General features: G+C 41.1%; 2 protein-coding genes and 1 long non-coding RNA gene across 3 annotated transcripts; 1 reads left to right on the plus strand and 2 right to left on the minus strand.

The window, feature by feature from the left end:
- LOC140370813 (glutathione-specific gamma-glutamylcyclotransferase 1-like) lies at window positions 1-1,276 on the minus strand. The gene is made up of 3 exons (XM_072458053.1): window positions 846-1,276; window positions 707-742; window positions 1-498 (listed from the first exon to the last, which is right to left on the minus strand). Exons 1-3 carry the CDS (start codon window positions 1,014-1,016, stop codon window positions 85-87), a joined length of 621 nt encoding a protein of 206 aa, XP_072314154.1. The 5' UTR covers window positions 1,017-1,276; the 3' UTR covers window positions 1-84.
- Window positions 1,277-2,713: 1,437 nt separating this feature from the next.
- LOC140370293 (delta-like protein 4) lies at window positions 2,714-7,995 on the minus strand. Its single transcript, XM_072457396.1, has 11 exons — window positions 7,586-7,995; window positions 7,248-7,499; window positions 7,086-7,143; window positions 6,669-6,932; window positions 6,014-6,074; window positions 5,789-5,919; window positions 5,509-5,678; window positions 5,063-5,282; window positions 4,249-4,987; window positions 4,048-4,156; window positions 2,714-3,970 (listed from the first exon to the last, which is right to left on the minus strand). The coding sequence occupies exons 1-11, from the start codon at window positions 7,637-7,639 to the stop codon at window positions 3,965-3,967; spliced, it is 2,064 nt and encodes a 687-aa protein (XP_072313497.1). The 5' UTR covers window positions 7,640-7,995; the 3' UTR covers window positions 2,714-3,964.
- A 13,405-nt stretch (window positions 7,996-21,400) lies between these two features.
- Window positions 21,401-24,064, plus strand: LOC140371116 (uncharacterized). Its single transcript, XR_011928428.1, has 2 exons — window positions 21,401-21,439; window positions 23,892-24,064. It is a non-coding gene; the product is annotated as an uncharacterized lncRNA (long non-coding RNA).

The following is a 24,064-nucleotide window of genomic DNA, read 5'->3' on the forward strand; positions in this document are numbered from 1 at the left end:
TTTCCCAGACCTGCCAAAGAAAAAGCTCAAAAAACTCCATTTGCATTGAGAACAAAGTTTCTATACAGTAGCTGCATCAGTTCTTTATTTAGCTTCCACCAACACAGACATCTGTGGTGGGTTTTCAGTTCCTCTACGTACAAAGTCCAAAGCATGTTCTTCTACGGCAAACAGGTGATGGTCCGCCACATCTGGACAATACAGCCTCATGAACTCGGCCAGACGTACCAGGTATTCCATGTTTAGGCCTGTGCTGCCTCTGCAGCTGGCGATCTGAGCGGCGATCTCAGAGTCTGAGGCGGGGCCCAAATATATGGGATTATCAGCGGTGGCAATGTATACCAGGGCAAACAGGCTGCTCTGGTCCCTCTCCCTGGGAGTAAACTCCACCACCTCTGTGATGTACCCCCCCATCATGACTTCACGGATGTTTAGGTACTGGAGGGACTCTTCTATCTGCGGACCGGTCACCTCATAGGCCACGCCCCACGTGGACGCCTGTAGGACAGAAGTTGTGTTCAGTGACGAGGACAACAGAGGGATTCATTACATCATCATTACTGTGTGATTCATGCTGTAGGAAATATCTATATGCAAATTATAGAAAAATATCTTAATAAGGTTAAACAATATAGTTTGTGGATAATGTAGGTAGGAATAATCATAAATTGTAAATAAGAGAAAGCAGAAAAAACATTTGGCTTACCTCTTCATCCTCTATCAGTGTGACAACTCTTCCAAGCTGTAAAAATAAATAAAACATCGAGGATCAAATCCCATTGCAATGCAAACTAGTTTTGGAAATTAAATTGACTTTGAGTAGAAATGTTATTAAATATTCTTACATTTTCCTTGTCCCCTCTGTAGAAGTCATCTCCATGCCAGAATCGTCTTTTGTACCCTTTGATGAAGCCTACTTTACTTCTCTTGTAGGCAAAGTTGGGTTTCCACACTAGGGAGCCATATCCAAATATCCACAAGCTGCTCTTCTCCTTCAGGATGTCCCGTGGTTTCATCTTATCACGCCTCAATAAGAACGGACCAAAGGCGCGTGTAGCTTCTTGTCAACAGGTCTACAAACTGGCACGACTGTGGGAGGGCTCGTGGCTTGGATTGCTACACATCTCAAAACGTTACTTTTTATAGAGTAAAAACGGAGGCGAAACACATTCCAAAGGGCTTAAAAATAGCCTGGATTTTATCAAAAGATAATATAAGGTGCTAAAACTGTCCGTGAATGTTCTGTTCTCTTTCTCCTTCTGTACACGTGTTTTTGTTGTTCTACGTGAAACGCGATGACCTCATCCAAAGAACGTGCATTAGAGGCGGGTCAACTCCCGAGTCAGCCAATCAGCGTTTAATGCAGTCTCTCTCCGCCTGCCTTTCTCTCTGTCTTTTTGTTGTTGTTTTTAACAGTAACGCGTTAAACAGATACTTTGAAGACGTACAACTACAGTATCTGGCGGTAAATGCACTTTATGTAATTTAATGCACCGCCATTATCAGTAACACAATATCATTATTATTATTATTATTATTATTATTATTATTATTATTATTATTATTATTATATGCATATTGGTCCAAACAATAATAATGCCATAAACCTATCATTAGACGTTTTCCATTGTTTTAATTTACACACTATTTTTAAAGCTGTAATTTTGGGGCAATTACAGAAGTCAGTGATGGCTGCACTGGTATTATCTATAAATACTGTAGAGCCATTGAGTTGCAGTGCTTGTGCTTGTTCTTGTGCCTGTGCCTGTGCCTGTGCTTGTGCCTGTACTTGTGCCTGTGCCTGTGCTTGTGCCTGTGCCTGTGCTTGTGCCTGTACTTGTGCCTGTGCTTGTGCCTGTACTTGTTCTTGTGCCTGTGCCTGTACTTGTTCTTGTGCCTGTGCCTGTACTTGTTCTTGTGCCTGTGCCTGTGCCTGTGCCTGTGCTTGTGCCTGTGCCTGTGCCTGTACTTGTTCTTGTGCCTGTGCTTGTGCCTGTGCTTGTGCCTGTGCCTGTACTTGTGCCTGTGCTTGTGCCTGTGCCTGTACTTGTTCTTGTGCCTGTGCCTGCGCCTGTGCCTCTGCCTGGGCCTGTACTTGTGCCTGTGCTTGTGCCTGTGCCTGTACTTGTTCTTGTGCCTGTGCCTGCGCCTGTGCCTCTGCCTGGGCCTGTACTTGTGCCTGTGCCTGTGCCTGCGCCTGCGCCTGTGCCTGCGCCTGTGCCTCTGCCTCTGCCTCTGCCTGGGCCTGGGCCTGTACTTGTGCCTGTGCCTGTGCCTGTGCCTGTGCCTGTGCCTGCGCCTGCGCCTGTGCCTCTGCCTCTGCCTCTGCCTCTGCCTGGGCCTGGGCCTGTACTTGTGCCTGTGCTTGAGCCTGTGCTTTTTCTTGTGCCTGGGCCTGGGCCTGTTCTTGTGCTTGTTCTTATGCTTGTTCTTGTGCCTGTGCTTGAGCTTGTGCCTGTGCTGAGTTAAGCTTATTAGTCTCTGCTAAGATTAGATGAGGAGCACTCCAGTGGCCCTGTGCTGAGGTCACAGGATAGGCTTTTTGTTGGAGATGATCTTTTTCATTTGACTTTTCCAAACGTAAAGGGCACTTTCGCAGGGTCACGTTCAGTTCTTTTATTTTTCACAGTCAAAGCTCGCTGCCCTCAAGTGGTGTTAAATGGCACTACAGTCTGTACGTGTGTGAATAAAGAACGATATATTGACCATTCAGTAGAAAAACACAAATATCCTTTATTTTCACATACAATTTTAAAGTATAACTTTTTGTAAAAGTAATCTGTCATATAGCTACCCACTTAGTGATGCTCCTACTGATTTCACATCACGTGGATGCAGAATTTGAGGACAATTCTTTAAGGCCAAATGTGTATATTTCTGTTAGACAATGAAGCCACACCAGCCCTTTGGGGCACATTACTAGATGAGTCCAAGATTTAAACACATTTCTATGCAATGACATCTACACCAACCATAAAATAGAAACAAACAAACACTGTACCAGATATGTATTCATTGTTTTTATCAGAAATATTAATATTAAAATAAACATCAACACATTAAAATAAATCACCTTTTTTGGGGTGAGTTCAAAACACATGTACAGTACAAGTCATAATTCTATTCTCATCATATAAATATACACTATATACAAAATAATCTTATATAAAACATAAAGATCAGTGCTTCATATTCTTAAATTACACATGAAATACTAATCATACAAAAACATTTAAGTCATATTTGTTGAAGGCGTCCTTGGTAAAATAGTCACATCATGTGTCTACAAAAACAGTGTATTTTGCATAAGGTAAAACAATTTCATCTCGGGTATCCCTGCACTCTGTGGCCACATATTACTTTTGATCTTTTCAATTTAACTTTATTGTGTGCAAAGTAACCAGGGTAAGGCTAGGCACAGGTTATTTTCTTTAAAAGTATATTTATTTAATTAAGGCATTGTTTTCAATGTTGCATACATTCTTCTTAAAAGGGATTCAATTCACAAACCTAATGAACCGTCTACAGTAGTTTTGTCTCTTGATTTAGCACAAGGCTGGTTTGAGTTTGCATAGAGGCTACTAGAACCAAATTGGCTCTTTCCAAAGGCTTGTCTGCAGTAAGTTGATTTGTTGATTGCTGATTACTGCACTATGGTGTGGCGCTCCATCAAAAGGCCAATCTTCTTGTCAACAGTGTGCAGTTGAAATGTCTTGACCCCTGGCCCTCAGATGATCTTGGACAGAGCTGACTTGTTTTGAAGGCGTGTTCAAAAGTCGGATTTGTTCATTTCTTCCTTTTTACATTCTCACAATAGTTAATAGCTTTAGTCCTATTGCATTCAAAGAGCACAGTGACTCTGTCCAGTTGTCAAGTTTTCAAGAGCAGCATCTTACAATTAAATAATTCCCAGTCTCTCTTCATTTGTAAACAGTCCACAAGAAATCCAATGCAAGTCCCATTTTTATACCTGTAAATGACAACATACAAGGTCAGAAATACTTCAAACATATCTAGTAAAATATGGTTTGACGATTAATAAACTACCTCAGTTGCAATAATGCATTCATTTTTTTCTTCTGCTATCACAAAGACAGACTGGTACACTGAATCTCTGGAAGAACATATTGTTGATATTCGACACTCAGGTCGTTCTCTGGAAACAAAAGAAACATAGTGATTAAGTGGGTTTGTAATAGATACATTATTTATATTTAGTATAATTAGGCTCATCAAATCTACTCTTACCTGTACATTTTTCTAAAATGGTGCTTGTCTTCTAATGTCTTTTCACAGTTTTCTTCTTTGTCCAGATAAGACAGTTCATCCTTGTACCCCATGGAAATTTTATAATCCGGGTGGTAGTGATTGATGTGTTTGTGATTAGACTTGTCCCTGGTACAGTCCATCTCCTGGTCCATCTTTTTATTAGTGTTCTTGAGCTCTACTGTAGATATAAGGTTCTCTTTTTGATGGTCAACCTTTGACAGGTTGTTGATTGTCTCTGACTTGTGGTTCTCAGTTCTTTGTTTTTTAATATGACGCAGTCCCAAGAAAATCATGCAGAAAAACACTGCCAGGAGCACTAATCCTATTCCCACTCCGATGGCAGCGAAAGTCACTTTGTCCCCATAAAGCCAGGTTTTCTGACTCTCTGGCTTGTGGTTGTTGGGTGCTTGGACCTGGCAGAGGGGGCCACTGTAACCTGTGGGACAGATGCATGTGTGCTGGCCCCTGGCCCCAGCGGTACAGGTCCCACCATTGAGGCAGGGCTTTGATCCACAGAGCTCCGTGGGCCTGCCACAGTGGCGACCGCTGAACCCCGGGAGGCAGTTGCATGTGAAGTCGTTGATGCGATCTATGCAGGTGGAGCCATTAGCACAGGGGTTGCTAGCACACTCATTAATGTTGATTTCACAGCGCTGCCCTGTGAAGCCTGAGCGACAGCTGCACACTCCGTGGTTGCCGTGGTTCACACAATGACCTCCTGTGTACAAAAAACAAGCCCAATTAATCAATGCCCACATTTATTAGAGACATGCTTTATGTGTGTATGTTTTACCATTAGCACATTGCAATGAAGTGCATCTGTCCATCTTCTTCTCACAGTTGAGTCCAGTGTAGCCTGCTGGACACTCGCATGTGTAACTGTGTCCATTGTCCTGCTCATTGCACTTGCCCCCATGAAAGCAGGGTTTATCTGCACAAGTCAGCTTCTTATGTTCACAGTGTGGCCCCTCATAGCCCTGTGGGCACTCACACCTGTATCCATCCTCAGAGTCCTGCAAACAGACAATCACACGCTCTGTCAGAAAGACTCAACAGTGTTATTGCAGACTAAGTGATCCTCAGTTCAGTTCTATTTACAGTACGTTGCCTGTGAACTGGGTCATTTTGTAACTTTTGACAATCAATAGCATCCTCTTGTACTAGTAGATAGTGCAAGGCAAAACAAAAACAGGAAAGCGTGTGTTGTGGGAAAGGAGAGAGAGGGACTTCCGGACTCACCAGGCAGTAGCCTCCATTACGACAGGGCTGGCTGTCGCACTGCCTGACCTCAGCGTCGCAGTTGACCCCGCTGAAACCTGGCAGACAGGTGCAGGTGTAGCTGCCCTGTCCAGTGTTCATACAAGTGGCCCCGTTTGCACAAGGTTTGTGATGGGTGCAGTAGTTCAGGTCTACAAACACATCGATGAAAACATTACATGCTGTTTACAGTGCTAACATTTCATTGTGAGTGAATATTTTGCCTTTGAACTACTGCAGTTGTAAACATTATATAAGTTACCCTGATCGCAGAAGATTCCTCCCCAGCCTTCTTTGCAGGTGCACTGCCACGGCTCTGTGCAGGTACCATGTTTACAGGATGGGTGAAGTTTACACACATCACAGAACAGCCCCTGCCAACCCTCTCGACATCTGCTCAAATCAAAGACAGTTTGGGGTTAATACACCAAGCAGCACTTAAAATGATTTCAATTTGACTTGTTTCAGCTTTTCACTTGTGACTTACCTGCACTCTCCAGGAACAGTGCAGTTTCCATTCCTTTCATTGCACCCCTCAAGACAGACAGCTGTATAATAATAAAATCAACATCAATACAGTTTAATGAGCATAAAGGCTGTTGATCAAGTGCTTAGTGATTATTAATGTTTCTCTTTCCCATTAAAATCTATTAGCAAGTCGTTTCGTAATAAATAGGCATTTTGTGCTATGCTCCGGGCTGTGTGCTATTGATTGTTAATGGTAAAGGGCTGGTTAGTGCTGAGCAGATGCTTGTTCTCCTAAAGCAGGACAGCTGCCCCATTGTTGTGGCTGGGCAACGCGAGCCGTGCGTGCAGCTGCCGCGCGGTGCCCGCTCAACAAAAGAAGGCGCAGTTAAGTGGCGCGTGGCGGACGATAATGCCGCGATTAACCTCGACGCGTGCTGCCGGGCGTGGTCCACGCAACCCGGATTAAAAGACAGGTCCTCCACGGCCATAGTGGGTTCCAGTTTCATCCTAATGGCACAAATCTGATCTCGTATGAGCCAAATTGTTTGCGAATTTAGTCTGTATTGCTATGATATTGCAATGATTTAGCCTATATTTGGGCTTATATGAACCTATGTTTGTTCCACAAGTCTATCACACACAAATAAAAGTCAATTTTCACACTCGTTGCTTACGTTCTTGGCAGTATTCTCCCTTCCATCCCGGTCGACAGGCTATTTGCCCATCAGGCTTGCAGGTGTAGTGGCCAAACCGATCGTCTCTTGGGGTGCATATTTTGGAACACGTATCCCCGTAGTAATTGTCATTGCAGATGAACCGGTATGAGTACCTCAGCTCCGTCTGCGTCCCGCTCGGCGCCTCCTGGGACCACTCAGGCCCTATTCCCAACTTTCTTTGGATGGTAAAAGAATGTATCAAGAAATCAGGGTTGGTGGTGTCTGAAAAAAGAGGGAGGACTCAGTTAGTTGAAGCTTTAATTCATCGTTCATTATTTTTTATTGGATAACATATTTAAGTATCCAACCAGATAAGTTTAAAGAGCGCTTATGCTGGAGGAAATTCTCCCTCTAGTGGTTGACACGTGTCCTTACCTCCAGGCTGCGCCGTGGCAGGAGAATGCCAAGCTTCCACTATTAGGGAGAAAGCACCCTGTGAAGAAATATGGGCAATACAATTATAAAAACGTCTTTATTTCTATTAGGATTATGATTTTAAGTAGTGGGTAAAATGAGAGTAAATGTAATTGTACGCACCGGCCAAGTGAATTTGAGCGGGAGTTGCAGCCGCGCGTTCTGCTGGATGCTGAAGGAGTCGGTACCCAGGACAGGTGTGGTGGCACTACCGAATAAACATTTACCAGGAGAAACTACAGTCTGAAAGTTCTTTAAGCAAACTGTGAAAAAAGTTCTGCAGCCACTTTGCCCGCAACTTAGTCCATTTGCCAGCACACCGTTAGTATTCTGAAAATGATGGAACTCTATCTCGAACACACCTGTTCCCAGAACCTAAGAAGATCACACATACAATTAACAATATATAGACACTGAAAAAGCCCACACACTTTATGAAAATTAAGAAAACAAATACATACCTGAGTAAGTACTGATATAACTATTGTGAAGAGCAGTGTGAACCCAACGGCCATCCTTTAGAGTTTAGTGTGCGTATCCTTGGAAAATCTATATGTCCTCCCACAAAAAAATGCCCCTATTCCAAGTTGAGACACCAAACATGCGTTGTGTAAATAAATATAATCCTTCTTCCAAAGCCTGAGGGACGAGATCCAGCGGCACGAACCGTATCCAGAAGATGCAAAAAAGCCAGAGTTATCCAATGGGTTAGAAACATAAAAGTAACGTCAATATCCACAAGTGAGACATTCTGCGGTCTTTCTGTGGTCCATCCATCGTGCCGGTCTGGGGGTTCGGGGTGCGTGTGTGCTGGTGCACTGTGCCTGCGGTGATGGGAGTGCGCGTGTCTGCATCAGCGTGCTGTGGGTCCCAGTGAGAATGCTGGACGCACCTCTCAGTTTATATAGGGGGTAGTAGTGTCTGCGGTGCCACGGGCAGTCAATAAACACCGCCCACTCCCCGTTTCTCCACCGTCAGCGCGGACCAGAGTGACCGCTCGTGTATAATCAGTTATATGTGCCACTGTGTCATCACTTTTCACACATTATTACAAGCATGCAACGTTTGGATCAAGCGTTTTAAAAATGTTTAGGTTGTACGCACTTCAGGGGTGGGCAGTGGATAAATGTGACATATTTAGAAATAATTGTAGCGTTGGTTATCACATCTGACAATTATTTTATTATATTGAAGTCTTTTAACGGGCCAACTGATCATCGAGTGTCCCGGGTCAATAGCGCGCGCGTCTTTCGCACTGAGATGACGCTTTGATCTCTCTCTTTATCTACAACAAAGTCATTCAACAGAACAAATTCAACGCTAAATGCGACTATAATTATAATCACAAAGCTATCAACGTCATGAACTAATATTTAGGTCATTTGAACAGTTAAAGGGAAACATATTATCTCATATCAATCCATGGTTGACTGGTTAATTTATGAAAATAAACTATGGGTTAAGCTTTCTATTGCTTATTTAGATTGAAAGCTTGTGCTGGCACCCAACTGTTTAGTCAAGTTGTTCCACTTGAACTCTTTACAATGTGCATTCACACAAACCACACACATTGTATATAAAGAACAACATGGTTTGTTGAATGTAAAAACTTCTTTTAAGTGTGTAATTGTTTCCAAAGGGAAAAGAAATGAGCCGTCCAAACAGTATTTTGACTACTGGCTTGTGCTGAGCAAATAAATTGATATGGCATGTATATTTCTATCACATGTTGCTCATGCTGTGCACAGCTATTGTTAGTTTTATCACATTCAGAGCAGGCACACATGCGTGGGAGGATTTACAGTGGCAGTGAGGGAACGGGATCTAGAAAGTGTTCCCTGGCCATGGAGGTCTCTGCCAAACAGCTCTCCTGCAGAGATAACTTCATTTGCTGCCCCCCACCTTTGACTTATAGGTTTGAGGTTCCACTTTGGGCTCGAGACAATGGACTATTGAGTCTGGAGCAGCATGAGTAAGAGGCCCAGACAGCTCACACCTCTACTGTACTCAAGTCGTGGTTCCCACCATTCACTGGATCACAGGGTCTGGAAGCGCTTTAATGTTAATATTTTTTATTCATTATTATTCTTATCAATGGTGCTGGTCTTAAGTGGCATACTCTTTGGGGCATCATCCATACATCTGAAACAAGTACGTGTCACTGCTGTCCTCTTAACGTACACATCAAAATATCCAAACTCTTCAATATTTGATGTGGTGTGGCTAAGGTTTCCCAAACTCTTCTTAGGTTTCAATGCCTTTTAAAGCTTTTGAAGGCGCTAAACATGAACTGATGCTTGCATTGAGACTTGAAGGAAAACATTGGCATGGATTCACTTCTGAGCCAGTTATAATATTTACATACTGTATTTAAGACATTTTATCACCCTATTTATTTGATTAATCTGTATATAAATATAGACAGAAACCTTTGGTGGAATTAACGGAACATTTTGTCTTTAGTTGCACGCCTTGTTTACTTCTGGCCTATGCAAACAGAATCAAACTAGGCTCTTTTATGCTGCACTGCTGTAAAATAAACACAGGCGCTGTCCCATCTGCAGTCTTGTGTTGCATATCGTTTTTCTTTTTGACATTGTTTGGTAAAGTGAACTTGCAATTGTTCGAGCTTTTTCAGCTGGCATTAGAAGCTATGAAACAACGCGCCGATTGCGGAGATAGGAGCGAACGCTTTGAGTCACGCACGTTTTGATCAGCAACTGTTTGGATTACTGGCTGACCTAATGTTCATGATCATAATGAACAATACATCTGGGTTTTGACAAAGATGTTTGAGTTAGCATTACTCTTAATAGCACACGTTTCAACAACCGTCTTTTCTGTTTGGCTATTTCTTTGCGTTTCCTTGCCGCCCATATTTGGGTCACAGTCACACCGAGATGTACTGTACACTCATATATTTTCAAAACATGAAAAATGATTACATACACCTCAAAGATCAAAAGTTGTCCCTGGATTAACTTCAACGCTAAATGCCATGCTATATTTACAGTCTCTTTACGTTGGATAGAAGAGCCTGGCTGACCCTGGGCTTGGCCTGTGCTCAGGAGTAATTACAATCAATTGGACATTAGTGACAAATCTACCAGATGGCTCCTTTTGAGTGGAGAAATCTGCCTCCTTCAGTGCTCCTCAGTTTAACTCTTCTTTACACCAAATTTGATCTCTTTGCCCCAATCTGTTCCTCCGATCAATGGGCCTTTTGAAGTGCGCTGCCCGTGGATGTGGCCCTCACAAGACAAATCACCTGCTGCCATTCTGTCCATGTGGTCATTGTAACCTCCAACACGTTCCACAGAAGGGATCGTTTGGCTTTAGCGGGTCAGATGAAGTGTTGTCATTTTTGTTTAGTTGTAGAAGTTGGTAAGGCTGGCAAATGTGTATCTTGTACTCCATGAATAAAGTGCATTCATTCACCTTGCAGGTTGTATTAAAGGCACACCATGTAACTTTTGCGGGGTAGAGTCCACCACCTGCTTGTCTCCATGTACATGTTATCGCTTTACCTGTTATGTTCCATTTTGCTTATATTTTATCTCAGGTATTTCTTCAAAAAGGTGCATTGCCAGACCTGACCTGTGACTTGGCCTGGTGGAGCCTGCTTTTAATTATGAGCAATGAACATGAATATCTCCATAGAAACAAGTAAGTCGCAACCCTCTACCAGCACAGTTACATGGTATGAATTTAAAGTAGGTAAGTAGTAAGTAAGTAGTACTAGAAGTTGATTAGTTTTATTTGCGTTTGCTCAGGGAAACAAAATCAACTGAAGAAACTGAAGTATAAGCTTTGGTTACATCAATGATGAGACCATAAAAAAACCTTCTAAATTCAGCATTTGTAACATGTACTAGTGCAAATTTTGATTTTAGTTCTCAATTTCCATAGGAAATACGTGATAATTAGAAAATTGACATAGTTTAATAATAGTTCAATACAAAATATTAATTATTTCTTAAAGGTTCAACTAATTCATATTAGTTTGATTAATTATTAATACTTGCTCAATTGAGTATCGAGTTTTGACACTAGTATTAGTATTGATTAGCATAATGTCTATTGATTGAATGAACACGAATTCATTGGTTTCAGTTTCTTGTTTTATAACCACTCTGAGGACTTTTTTCCACTCAATGGAATATTTTGTTAACTGTTATCTCTATGGTAACAAATGTGTTCCTCATCATTCTGACACCCATAGGACAGGTTATGTTCTGTTCATTTTCAATAATTTAGTGATGCAATCACTAAATTCTCTCATCATACTTTAATAATAAAGTATGATGAGAGATTAGGACCATAGCCATGGCGATCCCTAATTTAAAATAAAATAATATTTTATATATATATATATATATATATATATATATATATGATGAGATGAGATGTCCCATTATCAACCTTTAGTGTTACGATTATTGTGAGAAGAAACATCACAATTTAACAATTGTTTACGCCAAAACAACAGTGAAATCCTTCATTTGCTTTCATTCACAATGTTTATTAGATTAACATTCCTCACTAGCTTTATGAAATTAAACTCTGTGAATGAAAACCTTCCCTCTAAAATATTGATCCATAAACAGCCCGATTTAGAAAAAAAAAGTACATTACACGTAGTTCGATCTTTCCGTATAGCTTGACCTGAATTTTTGCTGCTTACGATTCTCTCAGTTCTTATTATTTACTTCTTGCGATTGTATTGTGGTCTGAATAATCACGATTCTCGATTAAGTGAATAATTTTGACATCCCTGCTTCAGATGTGAAATTGCTGTTTTCCCTCTGCCAAATCCCTATGTCATCTCGTTTTATAATTACACTTCCAACAGTATTTAATTGAACGGCACTCTTGTATTTATAATGCTAGCCCGATCTAATGACTATGGTTAAGTGTCCGCGTGCTCAGGCCCTGCTAATCATGTGCAGCCCCTGACATTACAGACATTACCTGTCTAATAAGTGCCCTGGGCTGTTTTGGAACTTTCCACCCAGCAGCAGCAGCAGCAGCCCTTCTACCTGAGCTGTATACACAACACAACCACCATCACGCCACCCACAACAACAGAGATGGTGAAGACGTCTGCGCGGTGACAGCACGGTGGTGGTGGTGGCATCAGTCGGGCCCCGAGTGCAGCCTTATTTACAGCTCAGGGACAGGGCCACGCGCAGGAGCCGGCTGTGTTATTATAGACTCAGGTGCGGGGCAGCTGTCTCTGTGCCAGCCTGTCATTAGGAGCAGCGTGCAGTGCCCTCAGACGGAGCAGGATTACCCACAGCAGCAGGGCTATTGATCCCCAGTGACTCCACCTCTCACACACGGAGCCTCAGCAGGGGCCAAAGGCATCGCTGCATCTGTTAGGGACAATGGGGCCCACCGCCAAGTTTCAAACAGTTGTCTTGGAAAGTTCAATACTGGAGTGCATTTTGGAGTTTTGAAAGTTATTGTTTAGTGAAGAGTATTTGGTTTATTGTGAATTGTGACGATCTATTACAATCGAATTAGGGCCGTTCAGTGGTGGAAGAAGTACTCGAGTTTGTTACTTAAATAAACATGCAGATACAGGGGCAGGAAAATACTCAACTAAAAGTATCATATAAGAAAATGTATTGAAGTAAAAGTGTTAAATATGTACTTAAGAGGCAACGAGTAAAAGTATTTCACACAGATTTGGAAAACTGCCAAATGTAGAGATGTTTGATCGAAGGAAGTATTTTATCAATATAGTTTTGTTTGTTTTTAACTCTAAATCTTTATGTATAGGCATTATGTCTCAAAACCTACACAAATGTACTTTACTCTAGTCTAGTTAAAAGATTTAGGGGAGTAGAAAGTACAGATACTTGCTCTCTAAAAAGTTGTGACCAACTTTATCAACTCAAACTTCCTGAATGACTAAATAAAATTAATGTGACAAAAATATAAGTTAAAAGTACTTTACATTTAGAATTTTTATTTAATACTAAATATTAAATAAAAAATACTTAAAATTGTCATTGTTATTTTTTTAGTTCTTATTATTGTGACCTGAATAATTCCTAATCGTAATATCATATATAAATAAATTAAACATTACAAAAATATTAAATGCAGTTTCAATTCACAATCTAAACCTAGAGTAAAGTGTTTTGTTTTTTTTCCCACTGGAGTTTATGTCACATTAATTTTACTTTATTGTTCTTGAGGAATTGTACTTGTATTAGACTACGTGAGTGAAAGAAAATGAAGGATTTCAATAATAATCACACAAAAATTTGACAATCCTGGAACATTCCTAGTTTAGAGGAAAAGTGATGAAAGCATAAAATTGTCATCCTATTTACAAAGAGGCAAAGTTTGTAGTTTTAGTGCTGCTGCATTGATTAGAATCTTGGCCCTGTGTCTCAGGTGACGGCGTGCACACACTGACTGTACATTTAAAATGATATCACTTGACCTTAAACCCACAGGTGATGAGTTGCACATTTCCATGGACTCTAGCCTAGAACCTGTCGCTGTCTTCAAACGTTAATAGACCAGACTTTCTGCACGTTACATTATAGAAGACACAGATCTAGTGGAACAAACCGGTTTACAGACATTTTCTCAATCGCACTTAAACCTATATACAACTTCTTGAGAACAGAAGCATTTTTAAAAGTTCATAACTGACCAGATATGAGTCTGTCTCAGTAGAATTTATTTGGATAAAACGGTTTCCATGCTGTAGTGGATAACTGACCTTTTACAACCTTGTTTCGGCTGTAGTGAAGCAGCAGCAGCAGCAGCAGCAGCAGCAGCAGCAGCAGCAGCAGCAGCAGCAGCACCAGCAGCACCAGCAGCTCGCTCTGGTAAAGGCTGAGCGACGTGTAAACACTGACCTCAACTACTACTATGTGATAAAGTACTACACTAGTTGCTGACTTTACTAAAACTGGGCAAAACACTTACATTCTTTGTCCCTATTTGCGTCAAGGTAATTGCAACAAAATCCCTTGTCATAAGTGACCATTTTTAACTGCCTCACATCCTCCAAACAAAAGCTTCTAAACATGGACTTTATTTTGTATTTCAATGATGACATAATGTGTGCACTTCATGTCTAAGAGGCACAGTTTTCTGGAGGGAGAGTCCATCGCCGTGGAGATGTTATTGCCTGGAATGTTCCACTTCACCTCTCCACACAGTCTCCACGGAGAAGATAAGTTTAGTGTCCTACTGTGGGACATTCTGACCATCTCCATGAAGATAATCAGGCGACGGAAACCACCAGTGACTGAATACAAGTGTGTTTTTTTCGCTTCCATCGTTTTCCGCACAAGTGATGTATTTTCTTCCGGGCTGATGATACAGAAGAGACTACAAAGGTTGTTTTTCTCCAAAGCAACAAATCAAGTTGGGACAATCAGGAAACAAACACAGGTGCTGCTGTCATTGTTTTCCTCAAAGTACTCCCAAAAACACAAATAATATACGTTTGTTTATTTGGACTGCTGTGATGGTATTTATCACCTTTAAGTACACAGAGTCTATGGAAAACATGCACTGTCCAGCACATCTCTTGTTTTTGTGTCCGTGTTGTTGATTAGCGGGCCAAGACTAATTGTATGTTTGGAAGAAGCCACCGTCGCCTTGAGGAAATCCTCCCCCGGCCTGAGTCAAAGCACGAGGACAACCCCCCAGGCAGGAAGAGGAAAGGGATAAATGGAGATGAGGGAAGAGCCTGCTGGTGTGAAGAGCGCTGTTAGAGCACTACCAGTATTCTCTGCAGCACGGACCACCTCAGGATTGTGATGTATTATGGGTAATGGGCAGGAGCACACTTGTTCGATCTGAGGGCGGAACAGGTGCTTTCAGTTTGGGGGTTCTTTGTCTTTAAGTGCACTGAAGGGAGACATAATAATACAACATTTAGACAATAGCAGGGCCGGGGGAAAGCAATTATGTTGTCTTCAAACAATTGCCGTGGACACAGTTAGATGTTAATAATTAGAGACAATCCAGTGGTAAAAGTATGAAATGAAGAACAAATTTGGTCAGTAATTGTATGATTGTTTTTGTTAATCCTCCTTCCTGAGACACAATGCTTCCTGTTTATTTACTTCGTAGACAAATGTATTTAAAGTTTTGTGTCCTTCAGATTCTCCAGTAGCTCAACACTCACTGTCATTATGAGATGATTAGCCAATAGTTTCCCTATGTTTACATGCATTTGGGCGGAACATTTCTCTGTGTTTTTGTTTCTTCCATTCTTGGGGGTTTGTCATAGCAAACCATTCACCTCGTAAACTAGTGGACCAGTCTGCATGTTTAATTTGATGGGGCCATAGCCAACCAGGGAATCAAACTTTCTTCTCTTGGGGATTCAACCACCAAGAAGTCGACAAGACGATTATGATCTCACGCAAAAACAATGCAAAAGTGACTGTCCAGTAACTCCCAAAACCCCAGCTAACTCACACGTTTACCATTTCTGCTGATGATAATCCAAATAAAATTATGAATCAACAAATACCGTATTTTTCGGACTATAAATCTTTTTTCATAGTTTTGGCCAGGGTGCGACTTATGCCTATACATATATTTATACTTATATACTTATACTCTGGAGCGACTTATATGTGATATTGTTTGTTATTTTCACACTTGCAACCACATTTCATACTCCAGTGCAACTTATATATGTTTTTTTAATCTCTATTATGTATTTTTTGGCTGGTGCGACTTATAGTCCGGAAAATACTGTAAAAATAATCACGACTTAAGACATAATCAACCAATTAACTGACTAAAGTACCACAGCCCGGATAAGCGCTGATGAGGTTTAAAATCTGTTTTGACACTCAAATATTGTACATGGTTTGCTGCACTTTTGTTACATATGAGTGAAACTGCACCGCTAGCGCACAAAAGACACTTCTAAACCACAGAACAAAGTAAGAATGAACTGTCTTTGCTTTGTTTTGTTGTTTATTTTCCATTTGCCCAAAGTCGTCAGCCGAGTGGAAGTGGCAATAATCAGTCAACACCATCAGCGTGATTAGTGCTCTGATTTCACCTTCCAGCATTTGGTGAGAGCTTGTGATTTGCTTTAATTATGCGCCCTCCTTAATGATGTCTTATCTCCTCTTCACTTCTGGGCTCTCTCACTCCCCTTTCTCACCACGCCGCTGTTTAATAAAGCTATATTTTGGGAGGATTTGTTTGCCCCGTTGATGGTATCAGTTATTTTTGCCATGCGGCCTTTACTTTGACATGTTGTTTCCGCTTTTGCAGTTTCCGATGCGGATTCTTTGTTCCTGTTGCATGTGTAAAGTTGAAAATAAGCAGTTGTTTGTAAGTGATAGGCTGAGAGTGGCTGCGGTTCCGAGAAAGGTTCTAAATAAGAGTTGCATAATGAGTTGGGTTTTAAGAAGACCTAAAGTTTGAATTTGAGGCTGAAGGGCAGATCAGAATTATGATAGAGTTTGCCTTTTAAAGTGTTCAATATCGCTATAATTACTGGGCACAAAATAAAAATAAAACTGACACAAAGTTCAATGTCTTCTATGTTAATAAAAATACAGAAAGTGTTTCCATTATGCAACTGCAAATACATGATTGTTGTCAAAGTTTGGGGTACTTAACTGTCATTTTCAAACAGTGAAATAAGGAATTAAACCTTTCTTATTCATACAAATTCTTTGGTACATCAATTTGTATTTATTTTTGGCCACGTGCACAGCTTCAGATCAGCTTTCCCAGACACAAACGTGAAACAGCCAATGAGCTCACATCCCTAATATAGTGAGTTTGAAAAGATAAATTGTTTGATAATTAGAATAAGACAGCATGTGGAGTTTTGCTTTTACAGCACACTTTTGGGAGTGGAAACAGAATTGACTAAATATGAGAAAGAATGTTGTTTACACCAGCTTTATTGTGCCAAGATTGTGGAGCCAAGACCTAAAAAATAATAAGGAATGACATCTGAGGATTTTCAGTTTATTTCTCAAAAATAATAATAATAATCTCCTGTAGTACATTGGCTGCTTCCCTCCATTGGAAATTGTGGCATCATCAAAATTCCAGAACAACCTGCTGCATTTGATCAGTCAGGGATAAATTGCTCTTACAGTCTCGTAAGTCTCAGATTCGCCATTTTAGGTCCGTCATAACGTCAAAATGTTTGTTGTTTTCTCCAATTTTACAGCCTAAAAGTGCTTTATATTATCATGGTATCAAGAATTCCAATGTAGTATTGTGTTACTACCGTCACTACCGAGAGGAAGTGTTTTCAAACACAAAAACAGAACAATAGAAGAGAGAACACAGCGGAAGTAAACGGCCCATTTGCTCCAAAGTCTGTCAAATTAGTCAATCTTCAAATTAAGTCAGAATGTGATTCCTCTATGTCCATAATAATGTCAGTCCAGCCCTTGATTGTAGGTGTAGTTTGTGTAATTCATTTATTTGTGAGGTTCTTTTTCATCATTGTCCATGGCAAGAGTGTTGAGGCCCAGGTGGATCTGAAATCACGTGGGATGTTGATGTCAAAAGCAGTCTTCAGGGCTCTGTTGATTTCACTCCAATATTTCAGAGCAACAGGGCAGTCCAAGAACACATGGTAATGGTTTGCTACCTGGCAAGCACAATTTCTCCAGCAGTGTGAAAAAACAAGGTACATTTTTACAGCAGAATTCTTTCCAAACATGTGGTTCTGTGTGCCTCCATTAAGAACTATATGCTCCCATTCTTCGTCTGTCAAAGAAGAATTACCATCTCTTTCCTATTTATTTTTGATATATGTATTAACTTGTTGTCCAGGTTATTAATACATTATATAATTTAAATTCCCCTTGAATTCTCTGATTTATATGCGTTAATAAAGATTTCAGTCAGCGGGTTATAATGGTCATTGCTTTGCTTAGTCTTTACTTTACTTAGTTATTTGTAAATATCTATAAAACTCTCTCTAATCCGTTTAAAAAAAAACGTGTAACCTGTTGTAATCTCAGGTTGGCGCTGTTTGGTACAAAACCTTGGTAGTAGGCCCACCAGCTTAAGATTTTAACATCTTTGTTGAGTCTTTCCAGGTCATAAGCACAGAGTTTATCCGGGGATTCTTAATTTCCTCCACTTCACCCAACCATTTGCCTGTAACCATTCCAGTGTGTGATAATACATGCCACTTGGATGCAAACTGTTTATGCAAGTAGTTATTTTCTTAGATCTACAACAATCCATGATGAATATAGAGAAAATATATTGTGTAGTTATTTTAGTTTGATTTCTTCTGCGTGGGGAAGTATCGCTTTTCACTTTTTATTTAGCACAGTGTACAGTTTTATATGTATTGTGTCGATCAACGACAAACAACAATTGAATTTATTGTTGTACTACACAACTGTGTTTGCAACAAAGTCCACTCGATGTATATTTTTCCTTGAGCGAGCTTGCCATGGCTGACTGCCCCTGTTTGTTTTGTGAATCCTCCTCCTCTCCCTCTGCTGCGTGTTTATAGTGACGGAGAATGTCTCAATTTCCACATCATTTCTGGAGACGTCTCTGTAGCCCTGGACATGCAGCCCAGTTCTGTTCTAATTTGACCCCAATTTCCCCCTCTTTTTTTAACTTCTCGCAATTTTCCTGTCTATGCCCAGCAGCTGACGTCTCTCAAGATCTCTGCTCCCACTGTAGTCACACATGTCATATTTAAAAAGCAAATATTTTCTTCCATATGTGGGAAAAGCTGCAAATGCATGCGGAAGACAAACGATTCCTCATAACATAGCGACTTAGCGATGCCCGCTATGCCCCTCCATGATACTAACTGGCTTTTTGCATGTTTTCTCTCAAAGATGGAGTGGCTCTGAGGGGTTGAGATGCAGATTAATCTTTCTGCTCTTAGTTTATGTTCTCATATAAGCAGTGATTTACAACTCAGGGTGATGAATGGCACTGATAGGACGAGTGCAGAGCTAGCACGTTCAAGTGGGTCGTTTGTTTATTTTGGGTTGGTTGTTGAGTTTGAAAAGCACTTAATGTGATGCCAACTGCGGACATGTATTGATTGTATTACGGTATTAAGGATTGTCTGGTTGATTGACGAGGCCATGTGCAATGTTGATTTTGTCTATGTTATGAATTTGAATCCAACTACAGTAATATCATTCATGTTTTTCATTTTTTACTTTAAGGATGATCAGAATAGAAGGGAGAGGACCAGATAAGTGGACATGTCCTCCCATATCTCAGTGAGTTTGCAACTTTCCTCAAACTTTCTTTTACATAGAGATAGTGCAGGTAAACAGTGCTGTAAGTTCTGCATTTATAAACAATGTAGTAACAATGTAGTAACAATGCCATTATTGCTCTTAACAAGCTTGACAAACTTTTTTTTGCACGTATCTCGGAAATTTTCAAATCAAATTTCGCGTCATCCTTTGGACCATATGATTGTAATAACAAAGTGTAAAATGAAAGCGTCTGGAGTGTATGTTGTGTGTGATAAGGCGGTGAGAGAACTGCCCTGTGTACCCTCTCACGGTAATTACAAACACAGTGCTATGAGAAGCTTATGTAAGCCCTGAGGAGCGTTCAGCTGACCTGTCACACAATACTACAGCACAGTGTGTGGTCAGGGCTCTTAGCACTGCCACCACTCAGCTCTGTGCCATTGTCATAGGTAGCATCATTTGTTCAAACTTATAGTGTGCTGGATAGTTGCTAAAGTTTTGGCTCATGGCAGCCTGTGTGAAATGACTGGTCAAAGCAGCCAAATATGTAAGGCTTGTTTTAATCATTTTCATTTATATATGAATTTATAATTATTTCAAACTCAATTACAGTCAATACAGTGTGCGGCTCTACCTAAACATAGTTTAATAAGAAAAATTATATTCATAGCACTGATTTTTAGACATTCACTGCCCTGTTTTTCTAGAAACCTTTAAAAGAACACTATAGTTTGTCCTTTAAGCAAGTGGTCAGCCCGAACAAAATATGTGGCCATGCTGGAGATGCTGGAGATTTAAGGCCAATAGACAATAAGCTAAAAAGTACCACTATACAAGTCTATCACTATTACCTATAGCTTCATATAGAACAATGGCAGATCCCAATATGATTTTATCAGTTTTAAGAACAAGAAGAAATTACTCATGATAATTAGTTAATTACAATGAATGCATGTTTTTTTTTTACTGTGTTACTTGTAGAACTTGATCTTAATCTTATCACTTAATTATATTTTATTAATTAATTCTTGTCAGACCAAAATGACGTGCATTCGGGCTGACTAAAGCCCCAAAGTAACAAACCCAGTCCATTTATCCAGGCAGGGGACTGGCTCAGAGAAGGCACAGACTGACTACATTCTTACACAATTTATAAGAAAATATAAAGTACTTTTTTATGCAAACACAGTGTATCGTTTCTTTTCACCTGACTGTTTGTGCTTCTGGGTTGCTGTTGAGCTAATGACAAGTGTCCAGTGGTCACTTTGAGTCACCCGCTCCACCTCCCTGCGCCCTCCACCTCCCGCCCTCTCACCCTCACCCCATCCTCGGCCTTACCCCGAGCCTGGGAGCGGAATTCTGGGAACATTTTTCCATGTGAAATGCCGAGGTCCAGTCGAAGGGTGTGACGCCAGTGCATTGTTCCAGCGGCAAAAAAGGAACCGCTTGTGATGAGGCCAATTCCTGTTGGTCTCAAAAAAACAGGCACTTTCTCACACCGACTTCCTTCCTCGTTCGGACAGCGCAAAACAATCCCAGAGCAAGTTGCGAGTGACAGAGCGAACGAAAGGAAAAATAGGTTTAGAGAGGTGTCTGTAAGAAGACACAATGTGGCTGAATCGGCATTATTCACCCCACTTTGTCCCTTTGAATGTTATCTGCAGACACAGGGCCGTGCTAAATGTCTTCTCTTTCATCCATGTGGTTATCTTTACTGCTTCTGTCACTGTCCATGCATTGTCCTCATCTTGTAATGTTTGTTTTTTTGGTTTTATTGGAGAATGCATTGATTTTACCTGACTCTGTTTGTGTTTTGACTTATACTTATAGGAAACCGCACGGAGAGGTCGACGAGGCTGATTGAGCGCGCAGGATTCAGGAAGCACCTGCCAGCTCCAATGGTCCAGCATTTATCTGACCCCGCTCACATCAGGTGGTTTCCTTGTTTACGTTACCCCTCCCCTCCCTTACAGCGCCACCAGACCCCACTCTGATTGGGTGCCTCAGGCCACTCCTTTTTCCAACACGTTCATTGATCTCAAGTACCACTTCCCGGTCTTTTTCCCACCGCGAGACTGAGCTAGCCTCTGCGACAGGGTCAGTGCAACACGCTGCAACAACAAGCTGACCTCTCCATCCCCATTTTACAACACAGTGCTCAAAAACACCTTCCTCTTCCCACTTATGCACATACTTTAGCTCTCATCCGTCTAACTGACTGATCGTCGTCATCCTGCTGTCCTCGTTGTCACCAATATTGCTTGACCCCTTTCCAGATGGCCAGTTTAAACAGTCACCTTCCTCGGGGTCAGCATAGTACAATTTTTCACAATTTTTCAGTTCATTTGAAAATTATTTGTTAAAAATATGTTGCAGGGAAAAATGTTGATTTTTCCATTCTGAAAAGTAAGAATAAACTATTTCGTTCAGGCGATCCACACAATATTAAAGCAGTGCCAAGGGACAAGGGAGTTATCGTAATGTTTTCATAATTTAATCTGATTATTATTGTATTTTGTGGAGGTAGAAAACTGACAAAGAGTTTAAGAATAATAAGAACCGCTTAGGAGTCACAAACCGTACATTATGTTTTCCACACACTGCAGGTAACTTTTACTAATTATGTCAACGTTGTGAATAATCTTCTGCAAGCCTAGTTCAGTGTTTAGGTTAGTGCTAAACCTGATAGGGAGGTTCCTTGAGGAAGTGAGAGGAGTACAGGACTGACACAAGCGACCCAAGTTAGGAGTCCCAAGTTGGGTCACTCTGCCTTTTGTGGGCTTACCGCTCCAGATCCCCAGTGACATGCAACATGCTTTTGGCTGTAGCACATTATGGGCTCATATACATAGGTCATAGAATGGCGGTAGGCTTTAAACAAACCAGGGCCCTTCCTTTTTGACCCCTCCTTCTCCCAAAGGTCTTGTTGGTGGCCCCTTGGTGCCCCTGCTTTCCTTACTATCTTGTTATCTCAGAGAATGCTTCCTCCGAGCTCCTCACTCTTTTGGGGGGCAGACGGTGGAACTTGTGCTGCACTATATCCACGGGGCATTGTTCTGCTACAGTCTGCCGCCATAAATTAGCTGGAAACCATTTGTCAAAGACTTAAGACAGGCAGGGAAGAGAAAAAAACAACAACAAAATCTGGTTCCTGATGTGGCCCCAACTCTGAACCTACAAAAGCTACGCTAATGGTCTGTGTAATTGCTGTGGCTCAGGCTATTAGGCCTAACATTATCCAGACTGATCAACTTGAGGTAAAGTAGGGCAACGTTTATTGTTTAAGGTTTCCCTGTGGCGCTGTACTTTGCATCATAGACATTCATTTACAAATTCATTATACGGTTTATGAGCTGTACAGGCTTTATGTATAAAAATACAAGCGAAGCAGCAGCTGGACTGCTTAAGCAAAAGCACCTTGCATTAGTATTAAAAAATATATAGTGTGTACAGTAAAATAATTCATTTGTAATATTTTACTTGTCTAGATGCTTTACAATTTCACATTGTTCATTCACTCCCCTTATATTTGCCCACTTCTTCACAATGTACTGGGTTTGACTGGACAACACACTGTAATCATACATGCAAGAAAGTGTCTTGCCCAAGGACACAACAACTGTATGCACTGGTTGGAGCTGGGATTGACTGAGCGACTTGCTTTGAATCATGCTCCTGGAAGTGAATGCACTTGTCTTCATGGTTTGCCCTCCTCTTCAGAGCGCTTAACCCGACGAGCTGACCTTTTGGGGCCGTGCATGTGTTTAGTGTTGAAGGATGAGTTACGTGTTGTTGTCTAGGTCAGTGTGGAGGAACCTGGGTGATGTAGGTGAGACAGTGGGGTCTGATTAAGGAGCAGGATGTGCGTGAGACATCCTCTGATGTTCAGGAATTCCCTCATTAAAGGGGGTCATGTTGACGGGCAATAGGAATCAGCCTGCGGAATAAACAGGGGCGGCTCCTTACAAACTCTTTTCAAATAAACACATTTTTCATTTACTCAACATGGAAACAGGCTTGCAAATATGTACATTGTCTAATTTTGACATTTCTGGCAAAGGGGACGACGGGAATGAGCGTAGTTCATAACTTTACTTAACCACTGAATGGAGATTTAAGTTGACTTGCATGCACACTACAGTTCTAAAAATGTAACTGGCTTTAATAATATTTATGTTTATATTTATGAACAATCCTGGTCAATAAAGGATAGAAAGAAAAATAAGACAAGGTCAAGAAGGATTTTAGACCATTTTGAACCCAAGATACAGAACAAAGAAACTATGCGAATGCAGATTGTGATAGATTTAGTATTCCAACTCAATTCATACAGTTCAAAAGTTGATCATTTACTCTATGAACTATGAAATATCCTTGTATGGGAATAAGGGAATATCTCTCTTGGCTGCTATTCTGGTGTGCTGTTTTAGCTGTTCACTGGCGCTTCCATGCATGGCTTCTGACTGGATAAGTGCCCTGTGCCTTTCCACTGTAATCTGAACTATCTTTGTAACTTGCGGAACAATTTTCGAAACCATTTGTGTTCTAGATTTTCTCGCCGAGCCCGTCCCTGCTCCGTCTCCTGCGGGAATCCCTCTGTCAAAAGTGCCGTTCCCATGGATGGAGAGGACCCCCTGGGAAGAAGGGATTGACAGCCAGCCGAGTGAGCCCAGGAATGAGAGGTCTCTGAAGAGGCAAGTGGATTGTGGCACGAGAAGAAAA

Source organism: Eucyclogobius newberryi, unplaced genomic scaffold (assembly GCF_026437365.1).
Source record: "Eucyclogobius newberryi isolate DKJ021-1_F unplaced genomic scaffold, fEucNew1.0.hap1 SCAF_21, whole genome shotgun sequence".
In the NCBI taxonomy this organism is placed as follows: domain Eukaryota; kingdom Metazoa; phylum Chordata; class Actinopteri; order Gobiiformes; family Gobiidae; genus Eucyclogobius; species Eucyclogobius newberryi.